The sequence below is a fragment of the Meles meles genome, chromosome 15 (genome assembly GCF_922984935.1).
Source record: "Meles meles chromosome 15, mMelMel3.1 paternal haplotype, whole genome shotgun sequence".
Lineage (NCBI taxonomy): Eukaryota > Metazoa > Chordata > Mammalia > Carnivora > Mustelidae > Meles > Meles meles.
In genome coordinates, this window is record NC_060080.1 from 39,219,722 (window position 1) to 39,246,829 (window position 27,108).

General features: G+C 40.0%; 2 protein-coding genes and 1 pseudogene across 5 annotated transcripts in view; 1 reads left to right on the forward strand and 2 right to left on the reverse strand.

The window, feature by feature from the left end:
• The window catches only part of SMYD1 (SET and MYND domain containing 1), a 48,314-nt gene extending 40,280 nt beyond the window's left edge, over positions 1-8,034 (reverse strand). For both annotated transcript variants that reach the window (XM_045979127.1, XM_045979126.1), the window contains exon 1: positions 7,847-8,034. In XM_045979127.1, coding sequence (XP_045835083.1) covers positions 7,847-8,028 — 182 coding nt within the window. In that variant the 5' untranslated portion in view covers positions 8,029-8,034. The remainder of the gene's footprint in view (positions 1-7,846) is intronic.
• On the forward strand, positions 7,095-24,867 carry KRCC1 (lysine rich coiled-coil 1). 3 transcript variants are annotated; one of them, XM_045979131.1, is made up of 4 exons: positions 7,095-7,220; positions 18,849-18,953; positions 19,374-19,486; positions 23,489-24,867. In XM_045979131.1, the coding sequence occupies exon 4, from the start codon at positions 23,511-23,513 to the stop codon at positions 24,282-24,284; it is 774 nt and encodes a 257-aa protein (XP_045835087.1). In that variant the 5' UTR covers positions 7,095-7,220; positions 18,849-18,953; positions 19,374-19,486; positions 23,489-23,510; the 3' UTR covers positions 24,285-24,867. The 3 variants fall into 3 exon arrangements, with proteins under 3 accessions (XP_045835087.1, XP_045835086.1, XP_045835088.1); XM_045979130.1 differs by lacking the exon at positions 7,095-7,220 and adding an exon at positions 8,111-8,255; XM_045979132.1 differs by lacking the exons at positions 7,095-7,220; positions 18,849-18,953 and adding an exon at positions 8,124-8,255.
• LOC123925663 lies at positions 19,499-20,512 on the reverse strand (annotated as a pseudogene).
• Positions 24,868-27,108: the final 2,241 nt, after the last annotated feature.

Here is a 27,108-nt window from a genome sequence, read left to right on the forward strand (position 1 = left end):
TTCCCAAAAAACACCAACATCTTCTTTCTTCTTTCCTAGGAATGAGGACATGGGAAGGGCAATTCTAAAACATCCATTAACTTAAATTCCATTGGTTTTTTGTTTTGTTTTGTTTTGTTTTGTTTTTAAAGTAAACTCTGCACCAGATGTGGGGCTTAAACTCACAACTCAAGAGTTACATGCTCTAGCAACTGAGCCAGCCAAGTGCCCCTAACTGCCACTCTTCTTGACTATGAGACAGTTGATATTAAAGTTGAAAAGACAGGGCAGGGGCACCTGAGTGGCTCAGTGGGTTAAAGCCTCTGCCTTCGGCTCAGGTCATGATCCCAGGGTCCTGGGATCGAGCCCCGCATCAGGCTCTCTGCTCAGAGGGAAGCCTGCTTCCTCCTCTCTCTGCCTGCCTCTCTGCCTACTTGTGATCTCTGTCTGTCAAATAAATAAATAAAAATCTTTAAAAAAAAAAAAGAAAGAAAAGACAGGGCACCTGGGTGGCTCAGTCATTGGGTGTCTGCCTTTGGTTCGGGTCATGGTTCCAGGGTTCTGGGATCCAGCCCTGAGTAGGACTCCCTGCTCAGTGGGGGGGGCCTGCTTCTCCCTCTCCCACTCCCCTGCTTGTGTTCCTTCTCTCGCAGTGTCTCTCTCTGTCAAATAAATAAATAAAATCTTAAAAAATAAAGTTGAAAAGACAAATACCATATTATTTCACCTACATGTGGAATCTAAAAAACCAAACAAAGCTGAAACAGACACACAGATACACAGAACACATTGGTGGCTGTCAGAGGGGAGAGGGCTGGGGGGCTGGGCAAAAGGGGAAAGGGACATGTGGGATTCTGGTTATGGGACGAATAAGTCAAAGGGATGAAAGGTCCAGCACAGGGAATATAGTCAGTGGTACTGTAATAGTGCTGTGTGGTCACTGATGGTAACTGCACTTATGAGCATAGGGTAACATACAGAGTTGTCAGATCTCTACATTGTATGCCTGAAACAAATACAACATTGCACGTCAATGCTACTTCAGTTTAGAAAAAACAAAACAAGGGGCCCCTGGGTGGCTCAGTCAGTTAAGCAGCTGCCTTTGGCTCAGGTCATGATCCCAGGATCCTGGGATCAAGCCCCTGCAACGGGCTCTCTGCTCAGCAGGGAGTCTACTTTCCCCTCTCTCTCTGCCTCTCTGATTACTTGTGTTCTGTGTCTGTCAAATAAATAAAATCTTTTTAAAAATAAATAAATAAAATCTTAAAAAACAATTAATTAACTAAACTAATTAAATTAAATAAAGTTGGTTTCCCCAGAGAGTAAACATCACATGTTTCCAATGGGGGGAAAAAAAGATTAAAAAGGAGCTCTTCAATCCAGGTTAGCTTCAAATGAATACCTGGACCCACACTGCCTGGCAACTGGGGCCTTGCAGCAACAGGTCTTCACTCAGGAGTCAGTGGCTCAGCCTGGGAGGGATTAGGTTGTTCTCAAGACACCATACCCCTGGAACAAGTTCAGCCCCAGCCAAGGTCAAGAAAGAAATCTAGCTGCCCCAAGTCAGAAAGAGAGGGAGCATCAAACCTAATGCTTTATTTATATCTGTGAGTGTCAACCTTATCAGAGCAAGTATTATATTAAAGTGTGGCAGACCAAACAAAGGCCCCCAAAGATGTCCAGGTCCTACTCCCCAGACCCAGGAATAAGTTACTTTACATGATAAAAGGAACTTTGCAAATGTGATTAAGGATCTTTAGAGAGGGAGATTATCCTGGATTATCCAGGTGGGCCCAATGGAATCACAAGAATCTTTATAAGAGGATGGCAGGGGGTCAGAGTCAGAAAAGGAGATATAACAATGGAAGCAAGAAGGTCAGAGTCAGGTTTGAAGATACTATATTGCTGGCTTTGAAGATGGAGGGATGTGTCATAAACCAAGAAATATAGGTGGTCTCTAGAAACTGGAAAAGGCAAGGGAACGGCTTCTCTCCCTAGAAACTCTAGAAGGAGAACAGCCTTATTACGCCTTGATTTAAACCCAGGAAACCCCATTTCTGGAGTTTGACCACCAACCTGTAGGATAATAAATTTATTTTATTTTAAGCCACTAAGTAATTTGTTATGGCAACAACAGGAAACAAACATATAAAATATTACCATTTCACATTCTAATAAATATTATCTAACAACCCTTTTGCTACTCTGAAATGAAATGGCATATATAATTTACTAGCTCTTATATCTAAAAAATATAAATTATTAATCCTGTAGTTTGACTGTTTGTGTATCTTACTCCCCTCCGCCTCATCCCAAATTGCAAAATGTTGAAAGTCCTCATCCTCTAAGGTAATTGTCTTAGTAAGTGGGGCTTTTAGGAGGGGCTTAAATCATGAACATGGAGCCCACATGAATAAGAAGCTCCGGAGAGGTCCCCAGGCCCTTCTGTTACATGAGGACTACAAATGACCTGGAAGAGAGTCCTCACCTAACTGTGCTCGTGCCCTGGTCTCGGACTTCTAGCTTCCAGAACTATAAAAAATAAATTTCTGTTCTGCATAAGCTACCCAAGCTGTGAGATTTTGTTTGTAGCCCAAATGGATGAAAACATTTCCCTAACCTAATAAGGGAGAAATAAAATTAAAGTCAGCTTGTAATAAAATAATATATATTCATGGTAAATTAAATATGTCAGTGAGCTCATTATGCATACACTCAGGTACAACCGCAGTAGAACACATGATAATGTGTTCAGATGTTTGCACCTCCACGTAGAATTGCTGTGATAGTAACAGCTAAAAGTGTAGACTGATTTTGGAGACACAAATACCACACAGGGCACAGTTGTCTGTGACACGATTTTTCTGAAATAGTGAATGATTCTTAGTTAAGTTCTGAATGAAAGCAAGCATAATCCTTCAGTTAACAAGAGGTTGCCTTCCTGGAAGATTTAGGTTATATTAAAATGACTCTGGGGGCACCTGGGTGGCTCAGTTGGTTAAGCGACTGCCTTCAGCTCAGGTCATGATCCCGAAGTTCCAGGATCCAGTTCCGCATTGGGGAATACAGTCCCTGGGCTCCCAGCTTCATGGGGAATCTGCTTCTCCCTCTGACCTTCTCCCCTCTCATGCTCTCTCACTCTCTCTCTCTGTCTCAAATAAATAAATAAAATCTTTTTTTTTAAAGATTCTATGATTACACATAAAACAGAATTCTAGACTCTGATAATTATAATCAAAGTTTCACCCACCTAAAATGTACATCTGTATATTTGAGGTTGTGAGGGCCAGGCAAAGAATCTTCAATGCATAAGGCTGCTTCTTGCTTCTGAGGATTTCCTGCATCTCTGGCCAGGATCAGCGAGCAAGGGGACAGTGGCTCTAGTTATTAGCTGGTGACATGGAAAGGGACACGTGGCCCTGCTGCAATGCTCATCAACCTAAATCCTATATAAAAATTTTTGCTCACCGGGGCACCTGGGTGACTCAGTGGGTTAAAGCCTCAGCCTTCGGCTCAGGTCATGATCTCAGGGTCCTGGGATTGAGCCCCACATCGGGCTCTCTGCTCAGCGGGGAACCCGCTTCCTCCTCTCTCTGCCTGCCTCTCTACTTACTTGTAATCTATCTCTGTCAAATAAATTTAAAAAAATTTTTTTTTTGCTCACCTACGCCCCTCTGGATTCTCCCACTGGGATCCAAACCCTTCTGTGATCCCAGTCCTACACACAATATGCCAGTAGCATGGCACAACCAGAAGTTCCCCACACACAATTTCTAAAATGCCCCCCTAAGTGGTGGGATTGCCTTCATGAGAACTGCTGGTCTTCATTATCAGGAAAAACCCATCTAGAGTTTTGGAAGGATTCCTTATTGCCTGACGGGAGATGTTTAGCAGACAAGATTCAGGAAGAACATAAGAGTTTTCTTCAACATCATATACTGAGGTATGGAAAAAACAGATTTATTCTACGTTTCCTCAGAGATTAAACTTGGGTCCAGAGCAGACATAACCACGTGACAGATTTGAGCTTTACAGTCCTTAAAAGCTATGCTTCTGTCAAGCCCTTTCCTGCTCCAAGAAGATGGAAACTTTTTCCATTGTTAATGATTTTCATAGCCTCCAGTCTCTTTCTTTGGCATGTCTGAAGAAGGGTGTTGACAAAGGGAGAAAAATGGGGCAGCTGAAGCCAGAGGACTCCTTGCCTGGGACAGAGATTTGAGCTGGGAAATTTCAAACAAGAGGATGACAGGAATAACCACTATGGTTCTATTTACCTCTATGTCAGCTGAACTTCCCTTGCACTTCAGGCCACACATGTGTGCCTAGAATGTTACTATGGCTACCAAGTACTCCCGCACCCTAAAAAAGGTATAATGAAACTTGCAGAAGATGCTGGACCAGGGTAATGTCAGGTCCTGTCATGCACCTTAAGGGTAGAAGAAAGTGACATGAAGAGACAAGAATGGGGGCTATTTTGGAGTTTTAAGTATATCAACACGTGGGCTTCAAGCATCCTCTGAATATGAGCTCCACTTACTAACCTGTATCGTGGTTAGCAGCTGTTCCCAGATTCCAAGCTGCAGCCGGCAAATCTTTAACCACAGCCTGTATTCACATTATTTTCCTCCTGAGCCCTTGAGCAAATAATCTCAGAGGACTTGAGAATGGTTGTGTTCCCTTCAGTTGGATATGCAAAGAAGGAATATGTATAAGTAAGTATGAAGGTGGCGATATAAATGAAACCCAGAGGAATGGTTCTGAAGCACCGGGACAGTTTGTAAGCCTGCATTAACATGGCAGTGGCTCATTTACCATACACTATGGAAAAACTCCAATCATCCTTTGTATTGAAAAGACCAGCTCTCTAGGCCACACACCTACAAGGGACCCCCATCTAGTGGCAAATCAAGAGAACTGCAAGATTTCTTTAGTAAAAGAACAGCCCTTCATCACCGGAGTCCACCTCCTTTGCACCTGGGGATAAAGTTCATTTCTGCCAGGGATCAACAAATTTTCTTTGAGACCTTGAACTAAGAATGGTTTGTACCTTCTTTAATAGTTGGGGGGAAAAGTCAAAAGAAGAGTATGTTGTGACACATGGAAATATTATATATCAAAGGTAAATTTCAGAAATTAATTTTATTAAACAACAGACATACTAGGGGCACCTGTCTGGCTCAGTCAGTGGAGCATGACACTCCTGATCTTGGGGTAGTGAGTTCGAGCTCCACACTGAGCACAGAGCCTACTTTAAAAAAAAAAGAAAAGAAAAAAGCCATACTCATCTGTTTACATATTTTCTATGGCTGTTTTCACACTATAACAGCAAAGTTGAATGCTTGCAACAAAGACCATATGGCCCACAAAGTTGAAAATATTTACTATCTGGCCTTTTACAGACAATGTTTGCCAAGGCCTGCTTTAAACTAATAATAACTTAATGTCTAGCAACATTAAATAAGCCAGGGGCTGCTCATTGCTTTCAAGTGCATTCACTGGCTTTTATTTATTTATTTCATAATCACTAAGAGGGACAGAATCAAAGAAAATCTGCTAGATGTGCACATCTAACACTCGCATTCCATAATGACTGAGGCAGGTTTCCTCTTTAACAGTCCATTATATCCTGTATAATTACATCACTGGCAAAATTTCAAACTCTCTGGGCTCTGTGTTCTTAATAAAATAGCATGCTTGCTTCCATCCCTCTTCCTTTGGCCCCAAGAAATCCTTGGCTGCATTTTCTTCCCAAGAATCCCTAAATTTTGTCATTCCACATGCATTTATCAGCACATGTATCAGGCACTGTGCTCAGTGCCCCGAAATAAGATGAATAAATGTGAGCTCTGTCTTTAAAGCCCTGTGAACACTGACCATTTAGAGATAATTATGGAAGAGCATGTAAAAATGGTGAGAGAGATACAGGAAGCAAAGGGGAAAGGATATCCAGGGCAGCCTGAGAAGTCAGGAAAGGCTTCAGAGATGTAGGCAACAAAGATAAGAAGGCAGGGAGACAACCAGAGCCGGAGGTGACTATTTCAGCCCCACGGACATAGCAGCATGAGCAGAGATGTGGAGATAAAGAAAAAGCATGAGGGGCACCTGGGTGGCTCAGTTAGTTGAGCAACTGCCTTCAGCTCAGGTCATGATCCCGGACTTCTAGGATCGAGTCCCGCATCGGGCTCCCAGCTCCTTGGGGAGTCTGCTTCTCCCTCTGACCTTCTCCTCTCTAATGCTCTCTCTCACTCATTCTCCCTCAAATAAATAAATAAATAAAAGAAAAAGCATGATGTGCAGACAACTACAATGAGTTGGGTATTGCAGGAGCTACAGAAGCACACATTTTCTGTTTACCATTCAAGCACCAGACTATTGCCTTTATGTCCCAGTGTTTCATAAACATTTGAAGGTTTTTCTAACAATAAATGTTTGAATGTGTGAAATTGTGCTTTATTAACATTATTCATGGTTTTCACAATACCCTTCGAAGTGGGTATTATTGAGGCTTCTAGTTAAAAGGCAGCAACATCTCTTAAGTATAAACCTCAGAGAAAACTCTCACATGTGTGCACAAGACTACATAAGAACATTAAAGTAGCACTAGCTATAAAAGCAAAAATGGAAAACAAGTTCAATGTCCATCCATAGGAGAATGGATAGCTCACAGTGCAGTTATGCAATGAAATGTTATACAGCTGTGAAGGTGAATGAATTAGAACCTCACATCTCAGCATATCTGCACACCAAAACAGAATAAGTGAAAAAAAAGTGAGTTGCTGGGGAATAAACAGTATGTATAATGACATTTATGTAAAGTTTTAAATCATGCAAAGTAATACTTCATGTTACATAGGGATAGATATATATGTAACAAAAGCATTAAGAATGAATGAGAAATGCTGAATTCAGGATACAATTTACTTGTGAAGGGAGGAGGAGTTCATTAGGAAGTAGGGAGTAGACATTCCAGAAGAAGGAGCAGCATACACAATAAACTGAGTTATGCAACAGTTTGGTATTTATAGGAATCAGTAAAGATTTAATGTTGCTAAATCATAAAGTGAAAGCAGGGTGGGGAGGTGACAGCAGTAGGAAGATAATGAGATCAAGGTGCACAGAACCCCAGGAGTACTTGTCTAATCTGACTTTCCCCAACAGACTATGGAGAGCCAGGAATGACTTCTGGAAAGAACGCTTTGGCAGCAGTAATGAAGAGTAGATTGGACTGGTGAAGTCAGAAGGTAGTTGGGCATCTGTTGCCATGATTCTATCAAGAGATGATGAGCACCTGAAACTAACCAATGGCAGTGTGACAAGAAAGGTGAGTCTACTCAAGAGAAACTTGCACAGCTACTAGGAGACATGCCCATCAACAGGAAAATGGGTGGAATATCGTACAGCAGTGAAACAAGTGACACCTACGTGCAACGGCTTGGATGATCCTCCAAGTGTTGAGTGAAACAAGTTCCAGAATACTGCACAGAGAAAGATTTAAATCTTAGGAAATTCAAAAATAAATGTTTTTTAGCTACACACTTGTGTGATAAAGATTTATATACAAAAGGAAATGAGGACGAGCCAGGGCAGTGATTTTTCTTTGGGAGATGGGGAGTGAGATGAGGTGAGGTTGTGTATGTGCGTGTTTGTACACACGCATATACTGAAAGAGGCGAGACAAAAAGTCATTCCCGGACCAATGACGACAACGTATCCTGACCAAGGCTTCCGCTTACTCTAACTCTGTACATTAAAGACCCTAACAAGGGAAAGACAGATAAAGGAGATTACGTATTTCTCAGATACTCTGAAGGCAGAATCCAGAGGTTTCCAGGTTTTTTCTTTCTCAGTCGGTTTGAGGTTCACTCACCCCAGGTGACCCGCCGCACCCGTTCTCCCCGACCTCGAACGAGGAGGGGAAAGCACCCCGCAGAAGAACACGGTTATCGAGGGAGGCGAGCCCCGGAAAGGTCGAGAGAAGGGGGCGGGGCTAAAGGCCCTCTCTGGAAGCCGGGCGACCCGCGCAACCGCAGTAGCGCGTTTTGCCGCCATGGCGCCGCCGCCGTCCAGTCAGTCGCCGGGGGTGGCGGACACTTCCCCTCAGGAAGCCGGGTCTCCGCCTCCTCCCCTAACCCCGCCTGCTCGGCGGCGGAGGCGGCGGTGGCGGCAGCGCCTGTCCCTGCCTCTCCGCCACCTCCACCCCGGCCTATTCCCCGGCCGGCGGCGTTGGCGGGGAGGGGGAACAGTAGTTGTAGACGCCCGCCCCTGCCTCAGAGAAGGTGAGTTCCCGCCCCGGCGGCGGGGGCGGCCCCGTCTTCAGCCCCTCAACTCCGCGGCCCAGGGACGGCTGTGCGCACCCCGAATGTGCGCCATGGCCGCCCAGGTCGAGGGCCGGAATCCTCTGCTCCCCTCACCACCCGCCGCTCCTGGAAAGGGGCGCCACGGCCCTCAGGCGGAGCGCGGAGGGGAGAGAGACGCCTCAGCACGCCCAGGAGACTGAGGATTGAGGGGGCAGAGAGGTGGCCAGGTAGAAGCCGACCTGGGACTGTCAGGGAAAGGGTAGCGGGATTGATGAGGAAGTTTCGAGATAAGGACAGAAAGAGCCCGAGACGCGCGAGCGTGGAGACCTCGGCTGGGTGCCGTTCAACATCCGGGAAAGTAGGTGCTTAGGCAGAAGGGGAGTCAGGACTTCGCCGAGAAGCTGGAAGTACCCCGCCCGAGAGGTTAAAACTGCGGGGGGCCTGAGGGAGGAGAAGAGGGGCAAGAGTTGTGAGAGGCCCCTTGGGAGAGTTTTTCTAGGCTTTTTGAGGGTAACACCCTGAAAAACAGCTTCTTAGATTTATGGGCCTCTCTTGTTAGTGGCCTCAGTTCAGTACGGATCTACCAGTGTCCAAGACAGCAAAGCGGCCATTAGTGAGAGCGTTGAAAAACAAATTTTGTTCAGAAACTTCCCACAGTAGGGGAAAGAGCTGAGCCCCATTCGTATTTGCTCAGAGCTGTCTGGGAGTTTAAAGGGAAAATGAGGGACTGGAGGAGAGGTGGAAGAGGAGTCAGGGATGTGAAGTTACAAAGGGTTGTTCCTTGTGGATGCTGTTAAGCCAGCAGCGTCTGTTGGCTGGCAAGTAAGGAAGTTAGGATTCTGCCCTTCCGCAGCCACGGGGGACCCGACTTGGGCCTCTCCTTCCTGATGATTGCACTTCAAAAGAATGACTGCCAGGTCTTTGGGAAGGACGCTTCTGAGTCGGAGGAGGTACACATCCGTCTCAGAGATCTGAAGGATTCACAATCCAAAGGCCTTTTTGGTTAAGCACTCTCAAAAAGAGAGGTTGGGGGCCTGTCATCAGGTGTCGGCTCTAAAAACGGTCTCTGTGTTTTGACAGCCGTGAGCTTTTTCTAGCAGGAGCTCCTAAGGGGTCTGGGTCATCCCAGGGGTTCAGCCTTAAGCTGCTGGAGGCCATGCTAAAATTTGGGCAAGTCTTCGTGCAGGAGTTTGGGAGGAGTGTTTCTGCCCCAAGTTTTCACAGTTCTCACCAACACGTTTCCCCTAACACAAAAAGCTATTTCTTGATCATCTCAACCTAACAGATGTTCGAGTTCTTACAAGTACTTTATGCCTGTGAACAGCCTGCTTGTTCCAAACTAGGAGGTAAGGCTGTAAGGCAGTTTTGGAGAGGATTCTAGATGGTGGAGCTTGATCACATTGCAGATCTCAGTGAAACATTTAACCATCCTCATTTTCATAATTTTTAGTATATGCTGGGTTGCCTTATGTTGCTTTTTGTCTCCAGAATGAAAGATGGTGAAAGCCAAATAATATAGAATAATTTAGAATATAATATAGAATAATTTTTCTGGAGAGACATCAGTAAATAAGCTCATGAAAATAATTTCGTTTTCACCTTCTTTCATCATATATTCTACTTTTCTGTGCTATTCCATAACCTGACATGTTTCGCTTTGGTGGAATGGCAAAGTAAAAAAAAAAAAAAGGTATACATTTCCTAAAACATTTTTGTAAGCACATTATATAAATTCCATACACTAAAAATGGAGTTTGGCATTGCAACCAAATGCTGTTCTATTAACGGTCTCTTTGTGAAGGCAACCTTTGAAAGACTAGATTTAGTGTCTTCAGTCAGCCTAGGTTATGACATCTGAGATTTTTAAAAATCTGGATTTATTTGTTTTCATACCAAACTTACTGCCTCTTACCGACAAGTAAGCATGAGCAGTTTATACATGTCAAGACTACAGTTCAATGTGGCTCTCATACCCAGATCACAGGAAGACCTAGAAATAGTTTCTCATGGAAAAACAGTTTTTGCCAGATGACATTTTGTGTGTGTGTGTGTGATGACTTTGAATGTGTGCAGTTACTTTATACAGCGTCAGTTCACACAATGCTAGCAGTAACTTTTCCATGCAACTTAAAGGTGGCATAATGAGAATACTGGAATAGGAAGCTTTTTTTTTTTTTTTAGATTTTTTAAATTTATTTATTTGACAGAAAGAGATCACAGTAGACAGGCGGGCAGAGAGAGAGGGAAGCAGGCTCCCCGCTGAGCAGAGAGCCGGATGCGGGACTGGATTCCAGGACCCTGAGATCGTGACCTGAGCCGAAGGCAACGGCTTAACCCACTGAGCCACCCAGGCGCCCCTGGAATAGGAATCTTAACAAGTAATAGGTTATAGTGTTAGTTTGTCCATTAGCTGTATGAACTGAGTAAGTCCCAAACTTTTCTTTCAAACTCAAAGTCCCAAATTTCTTTTTTGAGTTTTGTCATCTGTCGGGAGAGAGAATTGGATTAGCCCAATTGAGTGGTTCTCAGCCAGGGGTTATTTTGCACCCACACCCCAGAGGACATTTGGCACTTTCTGGAGACATTTTTAGTTTCCACCATTGGGGAAGAAAGGGCATAGTGAGCATAGGAGGTACTTGCCATCTATTTGAAATAGGGCAGAGATTTGCAAACATCTTGAAATGGACAGGGCCGTCTCATCTCCATCCTCACAAAGGATTCTCCTACCCAAGATGTCAGTAGTGGCAAGGTTGAGGACCTCTGCACCAACTGAACTCTGAGGTCCTTGACAGCATTAAAATTATGAACTGACTTTACAGTTCTATATTGATATTCTTGATTTGGCTGTGTACTAGAACAGCAGTTCATAAAACATGAAACTTCAACCTATAATGGTTATCAGATGACATTCAAAAGAGTAATGAAATCTGAGTTAAGACTGAGACCATTCACTAGGATTTAAAAAGAAATAATTCGTCACTTAAAAAATTACCTCTTGTCACTTTATTTTGGGTAAATATCCTTCACTAACTGTTCAGTTAACTGCTATCTAACAAATGACTAATATTTGGTATATTATAATATTTAAAACGATAGGAATCAGTACTTTTTTTTAAAGATTCTATTTGGTTTATTTGACAGAGCGCACAGGTAGGGGGAGCAGCAGGAAGAGGGAGAAGCAGGCTCCCTGCTGAGCAGGGAGCCCAAGACTTCAAAGTCTTAAGCCTTAGGGCTAGATCCTAAGGTAGATGCTTCGGAAGCCACCTAGGCACCCTGAGGCAGTGTATTTTTAGTTGAGATACTTGTAAAAGCCCTAAATAATTGCTAGTCAAGATAGTACATAAACAACAAGTGGGAAAAAAACCTGTTGCTTGTTACTTATCCAGAATTTTTTTTTCTTGAAAGACAAAAGATTCATCCAAAATGTATGAAAGAATTATCATGCATTCAGTTACTAAAATTCCAGTCACTTTCAAGATCCTAATAGGACAATTAAAACTGATTTGAAGAACATCTAATTCATTTTCACCTATAGCTGTAACACTCCTAAGAGGAGCTCTTCTGTATTGGACTTGATAATGAACAGATGTAAGTATTAAATATTGGCAAGCAGGAAATATATACAAGGTATAAGATTACAAATAAGAAATTGAGAAATTAAATTCAGTCACCAAAAAATAATACCCCATGACCAGACTTATATGAAAAGAAATATACATAGAATTTATGGTGAAGTTGTCATAATTCATTCAGAATTACATCTTTCGGTGGTGATTCTCAAATATTTTTGACAGAAAATTTTTCACCTGGTAGTGATATTACTGAGGGATCAGTAAAAACAACACTGCAACAAACAGTTCTTGCTTATTTGCTTCTCTTTAAGAAAAGAAATTAAATGGACTCAGTTTTAGAATAAAGGATATTTTTGACTCATTATTGAATCATTAATCCATTTACATAGCAATTGCCTAAAAGTGTTTTCCTTTGTTTTCATGATACTAAGCAGAGATCTGGATCAAATGACAAAATCTAGCTAATAGCTAACATGTTGACATTTATTCAGAAAACATTTATTGAGCTCCTGCTAGGTACCAGTTATCTGCTCAGTACAAGGATATACAGATAATTAGGTACAGCCCTTTTAAAGAGCTTGGTAGTAGTAATGTTTGTTAGTGAAATTAGAAAAAAGAAAGAAAAATGGAGAAAAACACAGTGTTTCTTTTAAACACACAGTTCATTTCTGTCTCAGGGCCCTGGGTGGCTCAGTGGGTTAAAGCCTCTGCCTTCCACTCAGGTCATGGTCCTGGGGTCCTGGGATCTAGTCCGGTGTAGGGCTGTCTGCTCAGCAGGGAGCCTGCTCCCCCTCCCCCACCTGCTTCTCTGTCTACTTGTGATAAATAAGTAAAATCTTTAAAAAAAAAATAAGATAAATAAAAGTTTATTTCTCTCTCAAATTACAGTAAAGTTAAGTGTTCCAGACCTAGCATGGCTGCTTTGCCATTTCTGACACACATCTTCCGTCTGTGAATCTGAAATGGCTGCAGAGGAAATGCGGGATAGTAGTGTAAGGCAGTCAAATTCTCCTTGGTGGGTGGGAGGAGACAGGTTAATAGACAGCCTCTAAAATGGGTAAGAGCTAGCAGGATAAGCACATTCAAGAAAGTGCAGGTGTAAATGTAGATCAGCCAGGACTCCTGGAATAATCAGAATTAGTTCATTATTTTATGTGAATATGTGCTCTGCTCAAGATGTATTTGCTACATGCACACCAGAGCACGTTATGTTGTAAATGTAACAGTGACAGCTGGATAGAATGGGGAGACATTAATGATTATTTGTGAGTTTCGGATTTGTTGCTTTTATTAGCTGTCCATATATGAGAATGGTGACTAAGCATGTTAAAACAACTAACAAGATTTCCCCTACTATATTCACTAAGTATATGTTAATACATGAGCACTGGGGTTTTTCCCCCCTTCTTATAGACCCAATCACATTTACCAGACCTTTGGAAGGAATGGAATGCGTTTGGTGGCATTCTGATGAAGGATGTCTGCCTTGGGTCCAAGTCAAATTAACTTCACAAGCATGATCCTCGAGCCAGCTAGCCATAGAGTCCTTACGGATTGTTGGTGTTCAAAGACTTAGTTTAGATATAAAGACATAAATGTTGTATTAAATCTGTAACTATTAAATGTGAGGTACTCCCAGTTAAGGATTTTGTTAATTTTTTTGTATTTTATCATTGGAAATATACCACAGTAGTAAACTCTTAGTTATTTTTGTGATTGTTGTGTTAGTGTAAAATAGCTAGAGCCTGGCAAACTCCTAGATCAGATACTAATCTCATTTCCTGAAAAGGCAAGGTTAATAACCAACATAGCTAAGAGTATGATGGTGACAGGTACAGGACTGCCTGCCTGCCTTTTTTCTTTTCTTTTCTTTCTTTCTTTCTTTCTTTTTTAAGATTTTATTTATTTATTAGAACAAGCAAGGGGGAGAGGAGAGGGAAAAGCAGACTCCCTGCTGAGTGGAGAATGTGATCCAGGGCTTGAATTAGAGTGGCTCTTAGTGTTTTTATTAAAATATGAAGCTGTTTTAGGCAATTTTGAATTAAGAGTAACTCATATTACTCATGTGTTTCCCATTTAACACAATAGTTGATACATGATGTTTTTATTTAACTTTCACAATGACTTTCCGTATTTTTACTGAAATAAAAAAGATAAAACCTCCAGCTATTGAATAACCTACATAGTTTCATTTCTTCAAAATAAAAGATTCCATATTTTGCTCTTTTCACTATGGTACTTTCCTCGAACTAAGTGAACAAGTAAATAGTATTCTGTGGGTGTTCATCTATAAGGAGGCTTGTGGTGTATGTGCAGTATAAATAGGAACTCAAGACTTCAGAATTTTCCTAGATTTGTTCCAAAAATACTAGAAGGTACATCTTAAAAAAAATACTCGAGTTGGGACCTAATACAGCCTATAAATAGTAAAATTAGCTTGTATCCTAGGTGTTTCTGCCTAATACTCCATACCCTTTTGAGTATTATACATGACACATTAACACAATTTAAACTGAAATCTTCAAAGAATTGGTTCAAAATTAGAACAATCACAAAGGACAATGACCAAGTCTAACCTTCAGTTTTCATATTTATTATTATTTTTTAAAAGATTTGTTTACTGCAGGGGCACCTGGATGGCTCAGTTGGTGAAGCACCTGCCTTTGGCTCAGGCCATGATCCCAGGATCCTGGGATCAAGCCGGAGGACAGCCTCCCTGCTCAGTGGGGAGTCTGTTTCCCCTCTCCCTCTGCCCCTCTCCCTGCTTGTGCACTCTTATGTTCTCTCTCTCTCTTAAATAGATAAAATCTTTAAAAAAAAAATAAAAATTTATTTATTTGAGAGGAAGAGAGCAGGGGGAGGGGCAGAAGGAGAGAGAGAATCCCAAGCAGCCAGGAGCCTGACTCAGAGCTCAATTTCATGACCCTAAGATCATGACCTGAGCTGAAATCAAGAGTCAGACGCTTAATCAATTGAGCACCAGGTGCCCCCTCAGTTTTCATTTTTAAAATAAGTCCCTCTGAAACATGAGTTAGCTTGAAATAAAAAGAATTAGGTACTCCTGACAGGACTCTTGCTCTGTTTACATATAATCTTAACTTTATTTGGTTTTCTGTAGTTATGAGAATAATTGATTGGAAGAATATTTCACTATGTCAGTTAAATAGATGAAATCCTGAGTAATAATAAAAGTAGCTCATTGATTCAGCACCTACCGTGTGCCATATACTCTTCTAAGCATTTTATATGTATTCATTTCCTTAAGGCTCACAACAGCTCTTTGAGGCATATATTATATCCTTATTTTAGAGATGAGGAACTTGAGGCACAAAAAGGTTGGGAATTTAGCCAAGCTTACAAAGCTAAGAAGTGCCAGCACTGACTCCAGAGTCCCTATGTCTGGTCCTAGGAGCAATGAGATTAAGTGACATAATATGACTGGCAGTAGTTCTGTGTAGGTAAATTGGCCTTTGTTAGGTGAATGATTTTTCTGGAAACAAACTCAACATTTAAAAATCCAGTTGAACAAATTAAGGCAAAATTATTCCTTTTTCCAAAACATCTGTTAAAGATCCTTAAGCTCCTCTGGCCCACTTTATTGAGATATACTTTACTGTTTACAGCCATACCACCCTGAATGCACCCGATCTCGTCTGATCTCGGAAGCTAAGCAGAGTCAGGCCTGGTTAGTACTTGGATGGGAGACACCTTTACTTAAAATATACACATATATGAAGTATACAAGACAATGAGTTTTTGACAGGTGTATACTCCCAAGCAACCATTGTAAACAAAACACCAAATACCTCTGTTAACATCAAAAGTTTTCTCAGGCCTCTTTATAATCCATCCCACCCTCTACTCCTGTCCCCAACAACCACTAATCTGCTTTCTCTCACTATGGATTAGTTTATATGTCTAGAACTTTTTACAAATATAGAATCATACAGTAGGTACTCTTGTGTATTACACTAAGCATGATTTTGAGATACATCTACATTATATATTGCTGTTTTGTTTCTTTTTGTTGCAGAATAATTATATTGTATAGATAAACCGTGTTTTGTTTATCAGTTAGCCTCTTGGCAGACATTAGGATTGTTTCAGTTTGGGGCTATTATAAATACATCTGCTATGAACATTCATGTACAGGTCTTTGTGGGGATGTATGTTTTCATTTCTCTTGGACTAATACATAGAGGCGAAATGACTGGGTCGTATGGTAGATGTTTAATGTTTACAGAAATTATCGAACTGCTTTGTAAACTTGTAGCATTTTAAATTCTAGCTAGTAACGTATGAGAAGTCCAGTTGTTCAGCATCCTTACCAACATTAGGTATTTTCAGTCATATTAATTTTAATGATTTCCAGTGATGATATAGGGTTTTAAGTCATATTTATATACATAAATTATTTTTTGAAGTGTCTTTTCAAATCTTTTGCCCATTTTAATTTGAATTTGTCTTATTGAGTCATAAGAGTTCTTTATGTATTCTAGATATAAGTCCTTTGTCTGATATGTGAGATGGGAATATTTTCTCCTAGTTTATAGCTTGCTTTTCATTTTAACTTTGGAGTCATGTATAATTAAGTTATATACCTTAAAACAACTCAGAAATAATTCAGAGAGATATTATATATAATAAACATGTTTAAATATTCATCATCGTTTCCAAAGTATTTCTGATTTACAGTTCTTAAACTCGTGTTTTTTTTTTCAAAGATTTTATTTATTTATTTGAGAGAGCACATGAGCACTGGAGAAGTGGAGAGGGAGAGGGAGAAGCAGGTTCCCCTCTGAGCAGGGAACCTGACACAGGGCTCGATCCCAGGACACTGGATCATGACCTGAGCCAAAGGCAGATGCTTAACCAACTGAGCCACCTAAGAATCCCAAACTCATAATATACTTAAGCAAACCTTTTTAATCTATATGCTGGGACTAAAAATTAAGCTTAATATGAAGATACTCTATAGAACATTTAAATTAAATTTTTATAGAGTTTTCAATTACAAAGTAATGCTTTTGCAGAAATTAATACAGATATGTTCAGAGAACAAAATATTAAATATTTTCTATTACTTCTTTCCTAAACCCATTTCCCAAACCCCATTAAGTTTAGTGTATATCTTTTCTGATTTTTTTCCTATGGATATTGCAATATACAAGATCAGACTGTCAGATCAGACTAACACAAATCAGTAATATTACGTAGTATCAACATTTACTAAGTATTTCAAGGATACAATTGGTCACACAACTCTATTAAAGAAGCGGAGATATCTAGGATATAAAAGATGGCTCCACAAACCATGTTTTCCTACATTGGTCATGCATCTCTGGCCCAAAATAACAGATGAGATTTCTAAATGAGGGTCACCTCGCCCAGTGGGAGTATTTAAATTATGAATCATCTCCGGGGCACCTGGGTAGCTCAGTGGGTTAAAGCCTCTGCCTTCGGCTCAGGTCATGATCCTAGGGTCCTGGGATCGAGCCCCGCATCAGGCTTTCTGCTCAGAAGGAGCCTGCTTCCCCCTCTCTCTCTGCCTGACTCTCTGCCTACTTGTGATCTCTCTCTGTCAAATAAATAAAATAAAATCTTTAAAAAAAAAATTATGAATCATCTCCATTTTATACCTCCTAGTTTACGTGACATTATTCAGAAAGCTATGCCTCATAAATCCTTAATTTATTTACTATAGATAATCCTTAGCCAGGGGCATCTTGCTAAGGACATGTCAAATATAAGTTCCCTTTCTCCTAGCTAATATCATTAGTCTCTTTAGTCAGAGATCCAGAAGTCACCTACCTTCTACTCTCTCCCCCAGCCCCAGAAAAGGAAGTAAATGGGTTGCAGGGTGGTTCTTTTAACTCCTCCTTACAATAAACATATATGAATGTTTAGTTTTTTTGGTTCTGTATGTTGAGTATTTTTACACTAAAATTGGATTTTAGATTAATTAATAGATAGGTAAATAGGTATCATCATTTTCCCACCTTAATATATAATGGACATTTCTCCATGACCATACATGTAGTTCCAACTCATTCATTTAAATGGCTGCATAGGAAGTACAATTTTAATGTTCCAATTTTTGATATCATATTTATAAATGAATAAATTTCCATAAAATAAATTTCAACTGTTAGGAACTTTTAGATAGTAATACAGACCTCAAGTATAAATGTGGTCATTTTGGTACAGATTATTTTTTCTGGTGAGAAAGACTTTGAACAAAAGTTCTGGAAATTAATATGTGAACATAACTATAGTTTTGAGTGGCTTATCTGAGCCTGGTTTAGTGAGCCTTGCTTGTGATCATGTTTGTACCAACTGTGGAGGACTGTTTCCCATCACAAGTAAAGTGATTGATTAGTGGTTCCTCTGTGTGATTCCCAAATGACATATAGGTATAGCTAGAATCAGAGACTATCTTAAAATAAACTGCATGCTTTGAAATCGTCTACTGTAAAACACAAAAATGCCAAGGCCAGATTTCTTAGTCCAATTTTTTTTTTAAGATTTTTTTATTTATTTGAGAGAGAGAGTGTGTGAGAAAGAGCATGAGAGGGGAGAAGGTCAGAGGGAGAAGCAGACTCCCCATAGAGCTGGGAGCCTGATGTGGGACTCGATCCCAGCACTCTGGGATCATAACCTGAGCCGAAGACAGTCACCTAACCTACTGAGCCACCCGGGTGCCCCCATTAGTCCAATCTTTCCATAAAGTCCAGACTGGTGACCCAGTAACTTCTCTTTTAGAGTGGTATTTTCTGGACTAAAGAAAAATATATTACCATATTAAAGATTAGAGGCTTACTACATTTTCATACTGAAATTTCATTCTAATTAGTGAAAACCTAGTATGTAGACTTGCAAGCACCCAGGAAATTAAAATTTGAGATGGTATATCAAATGATGTCTATTTAAAGATTGAAAATATTACCTTTAATGTATCTTTAATGTAATTTCTATCTTACCCCCTTTATTTTATTCATAGGTACCACGTTGAATGAACAAATATTGAACTTTTCCAGTTCCCCTTATCGAAGGAGTATGGGGAGTAGGGATATAGTTTGAATTGCAAAGCATTTCACATTATGAGGTAGGTTGGAAATAGTGATCTTCTAGATCATAGGATTATTTCTATGAAGCTAACATGTGGAAGCGAGCAAAACTCTTCTTACACTCTTAGTTCAGACTAAACAAACTAAAAATCATGAGTGTCTATCTGCAAATTTGGAGGTGGAAATTTGGGGTCACTTTATTCTAAAACAAAATATTATTTTTCTGGGGTAAAATACATGCTCAAAGAGTTAGCCTAACTTTTAGACTTATAGGAAGTAAGATGATAAGAAATTGGAGATGGATGTGTGAATTTTCAGATGATGGATCTATGTTGATGGCATAATTCTAAACTTTGAACTATTTAATCTTTATAACAAGATTGCAGTTGACTTCAGATGACTGGGAGTAGAGTATTAGACAAAAATCGATTTGGGGATCTCTGCATCGTGTTTTTTAGCTTCCTGGTTGTTGCACAGTCTCGCCATGTGGGGAAAGTTCATGCTAGAAAACTGAAGCAATTAATGGATGACTATGATCAGATTTCTTCACCAAGTTCTCAGCCTGAGACGGGTAAGTTCCCATTCACCTCTTTATTGATCTCTGCGCGATCTGTGGACTGTGGGGACATTCTCACTTGTCATGCCTTCAGGGTTCATCCATGTTGTACTATGTATCAGCACTCCATTCCTTTCTATTGCTGAATAATATTCCATTGTATGAAGATACCATGCCTTACTTATTCATTCAGCAGTTAATGGATATTGAGTTGTTTCTACTTTTTAGCTCTTATAAATATTGCTGCTCTGAACATTGGTGTTAAGTTTTTGTGTGAACAAAGGTTTTCAGTTCTCTTGATTGTGTACCTAGGAATGAAATTGCTGGGTCATACAGCAACACTGTTTAACGTTTGAGGAATTGCCATATTGTTTTTCTTTCTTTTTTTTTTTTTTTAAATAGGAAATATTTCCAGTGGTTATTCATAAAATTATTCATCAAAACAGAAAAAGTAGATATACAGAGCTATATATCAATAAGAAAATAAGAAGGAAATGAAATATTCAAGAGATAGAGATATCTTGAGACATTTCAAAGGAATACACACCAGACTAAAAAATCTACAGTTACATTATGGTTGCACAACAGGTTATATTCATTCCTGCATTTTTCTTAATAAGTTCTTCCTTATATTTGCCGTTCTGTTTTCCACCTTGTCAAAATTTGGCTTTTCGTTTAAGAATTTTTTTCTGATCCTTGTCCAGTTTTAGCCTGGTGATAACCACCTTGCTTGGATGAATGTCCACACGGACAGTTGTGCCATTAGCTTTCTTACATTGTACACACTTGATGCAGATGATCTATTTCTTTCTGTACACCTGGACAACCTTGCTGATTTGTTGACCTTTATAGTGTCGTCAAACCACCTGGACCTCATCATCCCTATGGATGGGCATGGAGCAGCTGTACTTTCCCCACAGCTCGTTGGAGAGTGGGGATGACAGGATCTTCCTGCACATGTGCAAGGGGGCACTGAAGTGGCATTTGGGGGTTTCTGCTGCTGTCTGAGATCACAAAGGGGTTGAACTTCCTGGTGACCATCTACCTGGCTCCGGGTAGGCTCAGACCTGTGTGCACAGGGCCAGAAGTCCAGATTATTTTTCAAAATAACTGTGTGCTTTTCATCCCCACAAGCAATGAATGAAGTTACCAATTTTCCACATCCTTGCCAACACTTAATGTCATCTGCCTTTTTTTATTTTAGCCTTCTTTGTGGGTATGAAGCATCAAAAATTTTAAACATAAAAGTAGAGAAAATAGGATAGTGAGCCTTCATATACCCACCATCCAGTTTCAACAGTTATCAACATCTTTTTAATCTTATTAGTGACTTTGTAAAAACAGCTTTATAGAAGTATAGTTAACATATAATAAACCATACATATTTAAAATATAAAATTTGATGGGTTTTGACAGATGTATATACCATCAAATGATCAATATAGTAAACATACATTCAGACCCCAAAAGATACCGTTTATAATCATCCCACCCACCCCTTCCTGCCTCATCCCCAGGCAAACACTGTTACTATAGATTAGTTTACATTTACTGTAGATTAGTTTACATTTTCTAGAGTTTCATTTAATGGAATCATATATTACATACATATATTATGTGCTATGTGCATAATATATGATGTACAACATAATTATTTTGAGATTCATCCATATTGTTGACTGTATCAATAGTTCATTCCTTTTTATCACTGATAATATTTCATTGTATGGCTATACCACTATTTGGTAGTTCCATTTATCTGTCGATCATCATTTCGGTGTTTTCCTTTCTGGGGGTATTACAAATAAAATTGCTATGAATATTCATGTATCAGTCTTTGTATGGATGTATCTTTCCTTTTCTTTTCAGGGAAGTATCTAGGAATGGACTAACTAGATCATACAGTAGGCATATGTTTAAATTCCTCAGAAACTACCAAACTTTTGTTAGTGTTTGTACCATTTTACATTGCTAACTAGCAGCGTATGAGAATTCTAGCTGTTCCACATCCTCACCAACACGGATAATGTTATTCTTTTGATCTCAGTCATTGTAGTGAGTGCTCATACTGGTATCTCATTGTGATTCTTTTTTTTAAAGATTTATTTATTTATTTATTTGACAGACAGAGATCACAAGTAGGCAGAGAGGCAGGCAGAGAGAGAGGGGGAAGCAGGTCCCCCGCCGAGCAGAGAGCCTGATGTGGGGCTCGATCCAGGATCCCAGGATCATGACCCAAGCCGAAGGCAGAGGCCTCAACCCATTGAGCCACCCAGGCGCCCCTCTTACTGTGATTTTAATGGACATTGACTTGATGACTTATGGTATCTTTTCATGTGCTCATTGGCTATTTGTATATATTCTTTTCTGAGGTGTCTGTTCAAATCCTTTGATTTGATTGAAATATTTAACAAATATTTGTTAAATTGTTTTCTTCTAGTTAGAATTTTTACACTATTTAAGTTGAATAGGAGCTAAATTTTCTGACTCACCAAATGAGGCCTCATTTAAACATTGCTTTTAATCTCAAGTTTCCAGAAAAGATAGCTGATCAGTAATGACTCTAGAGTGCTATTGTCAGGCTTATTTCGGTTGAAGGGGAGAAATACACTCTTCTGCATGGGTTATGCAGCCTCCTAATTTTTGGAGACAGAGTAAGTCACCAGAAATATCTAGGGCATTATCATCTTGTAATAAGTGTTTTCTGCTATATTTGCACTCATGTAGAATTTGAGGGAGGGGAAAGAAATAAATCAGGAATAGTGCTGCCCCCACCAAAAGAATCAAACATGCCAACAAAAAAACTAGTGTATCTACTTTATATTTCTTCTGAAACTTTTCTCTGTATCAGTCTGACACCGTCTCAGCTTTCACCTCCATTTCCTCCCTTAACCCTCCCACCAGTACTTTATATTAGAGAACAAAGCAGAAGACATTCTAGAATGCTTTCTTAACCAATCAGAAGTAACAGAATGAAATCCAAGCCCTATACAGAAGGAACAGAACTCTGTACCCTCATCTTCTCTCATGCCCTATACAAAAGAGTAGTTTCTTCTCATACCTGAATTTCTAGTTTCCAGCATTCCCAAACTATTTTGTAAACATTAAGTCTTATAGTACTCTAGTCAGGTAAGTATATATGTTTATTTTATTTTGTTTGAGTAAACGGAAGAGTTTAGAAATTAAATTATTTCTATATGGTTCTATTACTTCTCTTAGAAAACAATATACAAGAAATTTATTAAATCAGAACTTTAGGAAATATATGAGCACTTGATCAGGCCACTTGTCAGGAATGTGTGATCCTTATCTACACATCCCTATATGTCTTAAATTTTTAACTATACAACAGAACCCTATATTCCATCTCCTTTCTGCCTTCATCCCACGTCTGAGAAAGATAAAGCTACTTCTGAGTGACCTAGGAGATATTTGACTACCCTTTTATTTTATTTTTTTTTAAAGATTCTATTTATTTATTTGACAGAGAAAGATCACAAGTAGGCAGAGAGGCAGGCAGAGAGAGAGAGAGCGAGAGAGAGAAGCAGACTCCCCGCTGAGCAAAGAGCCAATGCAGAGCTCTATCCCAGGACCTGAGATCATGACCTGAGTCAAAGGCAGTGGCTTAACCCATTGAGCCATCCAGGAGCCCCTACCCTTTTATTTTTTAAGATTTTATTTATTTATTTATTTAAGAGAGAGAACACAAGAAGGGGAGGATCAAAGGGAGAAGCCGACTCACTGCTGAGCAGGGAGCCCGAAGCAGGACTTGATCCTGGGACTCCAGGATCGTAGTCCAAGCCAAAGGCAGTCACCCAACAACCGAGCCACCTAGGCACCCAATATCTGACTATCCTAATGCACCTTTTGACATATAATTTCGTGGTATTTAACTTTTATGCCAAATTCAGTTTTAATTTGTTTGGGCTTCTTTGTTTTTTGAAGCTCTGTTCAAGAGCAAAGGAAATATTCAGAATAAAATCTAGTAAGAAGAATTTTCTCCCATCTTCTCTACAGAGAATCCCTTGTTGTCAACCTAATGAAGCATTCAAAGAAGACATATGATTCTTTTCAAGATGAACTTGAAGATTATATCAAAGTACAGAAAGCCAGAGGCTTAGAGCCAAAGACTTGTTTCAGAAAGATGAGAGACAACTGTTTGGAAACCTGTGGATACAGAGAAGAGGCTGATTACCGACCAAGGTATAGAATGTTTGATCAAAGACTCTCTTCTGAAACCGGACAGACCTACCCAAGATCATGCCCCAGTTCACAAAAAGTGGAAAACCGCTTACCTCAGTGGCTACCAGCTCATGACAGCAGGCTAAGACTAGACTCCCTGAGCTACTGTCAATTCACAAGGGACTATTTCTCAGAGAAACCAGGAACCCTGAACCTTAGTCAGCAAGAGTATAACTATAGCTCATACAGTGTAGAATCTGGAGTTCACAATCGCCTCTCCTCAGAAAACAGTGCCAGTGGCCATCCAGCCCATCATAAACAGCTACATCAGAAGAGGAAAAGGCACCTGGAAGAAGGCAGAGAAAAACCAGAGGAGGAGCGGCCCAAGCATAAGAGAAAAAAAGGTTGCGAGGAAATAGAGTTAGATAAACAGAAGAACTTCCAAACCAACAAAACACAGATGGAAGCAGACAGGATCAGTACAGGAAAGCTTAAGAATCGAAAGGAGAAAAAAAGCCGAGATGGAGCCTCTAAGAAAGAGGAACGGAAGCGTAGAAAAGAGAAAAAGGAACAAGGTAAAGAGAGGACAGAGGAGGAGATGCTTTGGGACCAGTCTATCCTTGGATTTTGAAGCTCTGAGGTTAAATTGAAAAAATAGCTGAGGGGCCTGGTTTTCTGACGTTCATGTGAACGTTTTCTGACTTTTTCATGTGAACAGGTACTTTAACTTCTAACAACAGACAGTGAACAAGAAGTATTTAATATGCTTACTCTCCATCATGGAAATTACTTTTCCTCATTTTCTAAATGCATCCTTACATTTTTCGTGTATAAGGTAATTTCCCTTAATGAGAGTGGCTCTGCTTTTACTCATCAAATTGCTATGATAGTAGAAGTATTTTTCCCTTGGGAGGTCATTTATTTTAAATTGGAGTATTAATAGGCTTTGGAAAATCTGTTTCTTGATTGGGTTTGTTTTAGCTTTGGATGAGGTATATTTATATTCATTAGTTTTCTCTATGACACAATTTAGACTGATTTTTTTTTCCTTTTTGATTTAACTTGCAGTGTATTTTCTAGATGGAAAGTGGAGAATGAAATTCATTATAATAATAAGCTACGGTTACGTATAGTTTTTAAAGTTTCAAAGAGTCTTTATGCAAAATCAGTTTATATTCTGGAAATATTTATAATAAAGTGTTCTAATTTCCGCATTTTGTTGTTCTGTGTCGATGATCTGTTCCCATTCAACAATGATTTTCTTTTGGAAGAGAAATAACTAAGCAGATTGTACTTAAGAGGCAAGATCTTTTGGGTAGGTCACACTTTACAGTTGTAAAAATTCTTTACTATACCTTGCTCATTCATATTTAAACCCACTTTTAGGACAAAAATCTATTATTGATGACAATTTTTCCAAAAAGCTGAAACTGAAGAGAGAGGAATTTATAAGAAATAAAATGCTAGCAGATTATTCTTTCCTAACCAATGCTTTCATTCTGATAATTCCCTTTTTTATGATAAGTATACCAAATATTTGAGCATCAGTATCTTGTAGAAAGAACTATGGCCTGGGAATCTGAATCCCAGAATTCTAGTCTCAGCTATGACATCAAATTGTTACGTGACTTGGGGGAGTCACTTAACTTCATTTTCCTCATTATCAAATATGACTAGGATTGACCTCTAAAACGCTTTGGATAACAAGATTCTGCGGTATGAAAAGTCTCTGCATTCACAATGTTGTGCTTACATATCTAAATAATAATTTCAGAATTATTTTTGCTAAAAGCATTTTTAGTTTATACACTAAAAGATATATAAATATAATAAAATATATCAATATATCTATCCCCCCCCAACCCTTCCTCCTGCATGTAACCAATCTCCCTACCCTTGCTGAGCTGTTGCCTTACTCAGCCCTGACCCATCTCTGGGTCACACCACATTGCTTGGGCTCCTACTGCCCTGGGCCCCAAATAGCAAAGAAGGAAAGAAGGGGAGGAGGGAGGGAGGGAAGGTAGATGACCCATTTTATTTTAAACTAATAACCACAAACCTTCAATCCATTGAATTTCCTTAGTTAGTTTCCCGCTCCAAAATACCGCTTTTATGTTCTCGCTCCTCAAACCTTTCCCTTACACCTCCCATAGGCCACTTTTCTCAGCTCCTGACTTCAACTCACACTCCAGTGAGAAAATAGAAGCCTTCAGAAGGGGCCTTATCTCATTGCCATACCACCAGATTTATGAACTTCCCTCAAGAATTTTGTTCTCGGTCTTCCCTCCTGTTACAATGAAGGTGTCCCTGCTCTTATTAAAAACGAGTCTCCCCTCATGCACTGGATCCTATACCCTCTCACCTTCTCAAGGTCTTCATCTCTCCTACACCTTGAATCTCTCCTTTCCTACTGGATTATTCCATTAGTATGCAAACATGTTTCTGTTTCCCCTCTACAAAGAATAAAAAACAACTCCCTTCACTGCCATATCCTCATGCAGTTACCTCCTTTTCCTTTCATATCAAAACTTGTCTACACCAGCTGTCCACATATTTGGTCACCTCTCATTCTCTCCTCCTATTCCACCTAATTTTCTGTCCCTACTGCTTCTCTGAAGCTGTTCTTGTCATTCAAGGTCTCCAATGGCCTCCATGTTGTCAAATCCAATGGATATTTTTTATTTGTATTCAGTTCAGCCTCTCAGCCCTCCCATCTGGTTGATCAATCTCTCTTTGGCTCTTCCCGGGGCTCCTGGGTGGCTCAGTGGGTTAAAGCCTCTGCCTTTGGCTTGGGTTATGATCCTGGGGTGCTGGGATGGAGCCCCACATTGGGCTCTCTGCTTCGCGGGGAGCCTGCTTCCCCTCCTCTCTCTCTGCCTGCCTCTCTGCCTACTTGTGATCTCTGTCAAATAGATAAATAAAATATTTTTAAAAAAAGAAAAAAAATGCTCTTCCCCTAGCCTTCATAGCACCACATTCTCCCGATTTTCTTTACCTCTATAGCTCCTCCTTCCCATGGGCTCCTTTCCTGGTTCCTCCTCCCCCACCTACCTCTAAGTGCATCATCACATATGGTGCATCGGGGACCAGACCTAGCCTACTACTCTGCAATCACACATCCTAAATGATCTTACCCAGGCCCATGGCTTTAAATTTACCTGTATGTTGTTGATTACATGTTCCCCACCCTTCAAATTCATATGTTGGAATCTAATCCCCAATGTCATGGTATATGGAGCTGGTGTCTTTAGGACGTAATTAGGTCATGAGGATTGAGCCTTCATGAATGGGATTAATGCCTTTGTAAGAAGAGACCAGACAGCTAGCTCAGCCACCTGGCCTATGGTAATTTGTTATAGCAGTTCAAAGTGTCTAAGACACTTGATGATCTCTAAATTTCTATTTCTAGACTAGATCTTCTCTCTGAGTTCTAGACTCATATCCAGCTGCATTTG

Excerpts from the sequence above, each read along its gene's own strand:
- KRCC1 (XM_045979131.1), top strand. The coding sequence starts at position 23,511 with ATGAAGCATTCAAAGAAGACATATGATTCTTTTCAAGATGAACTTGAA.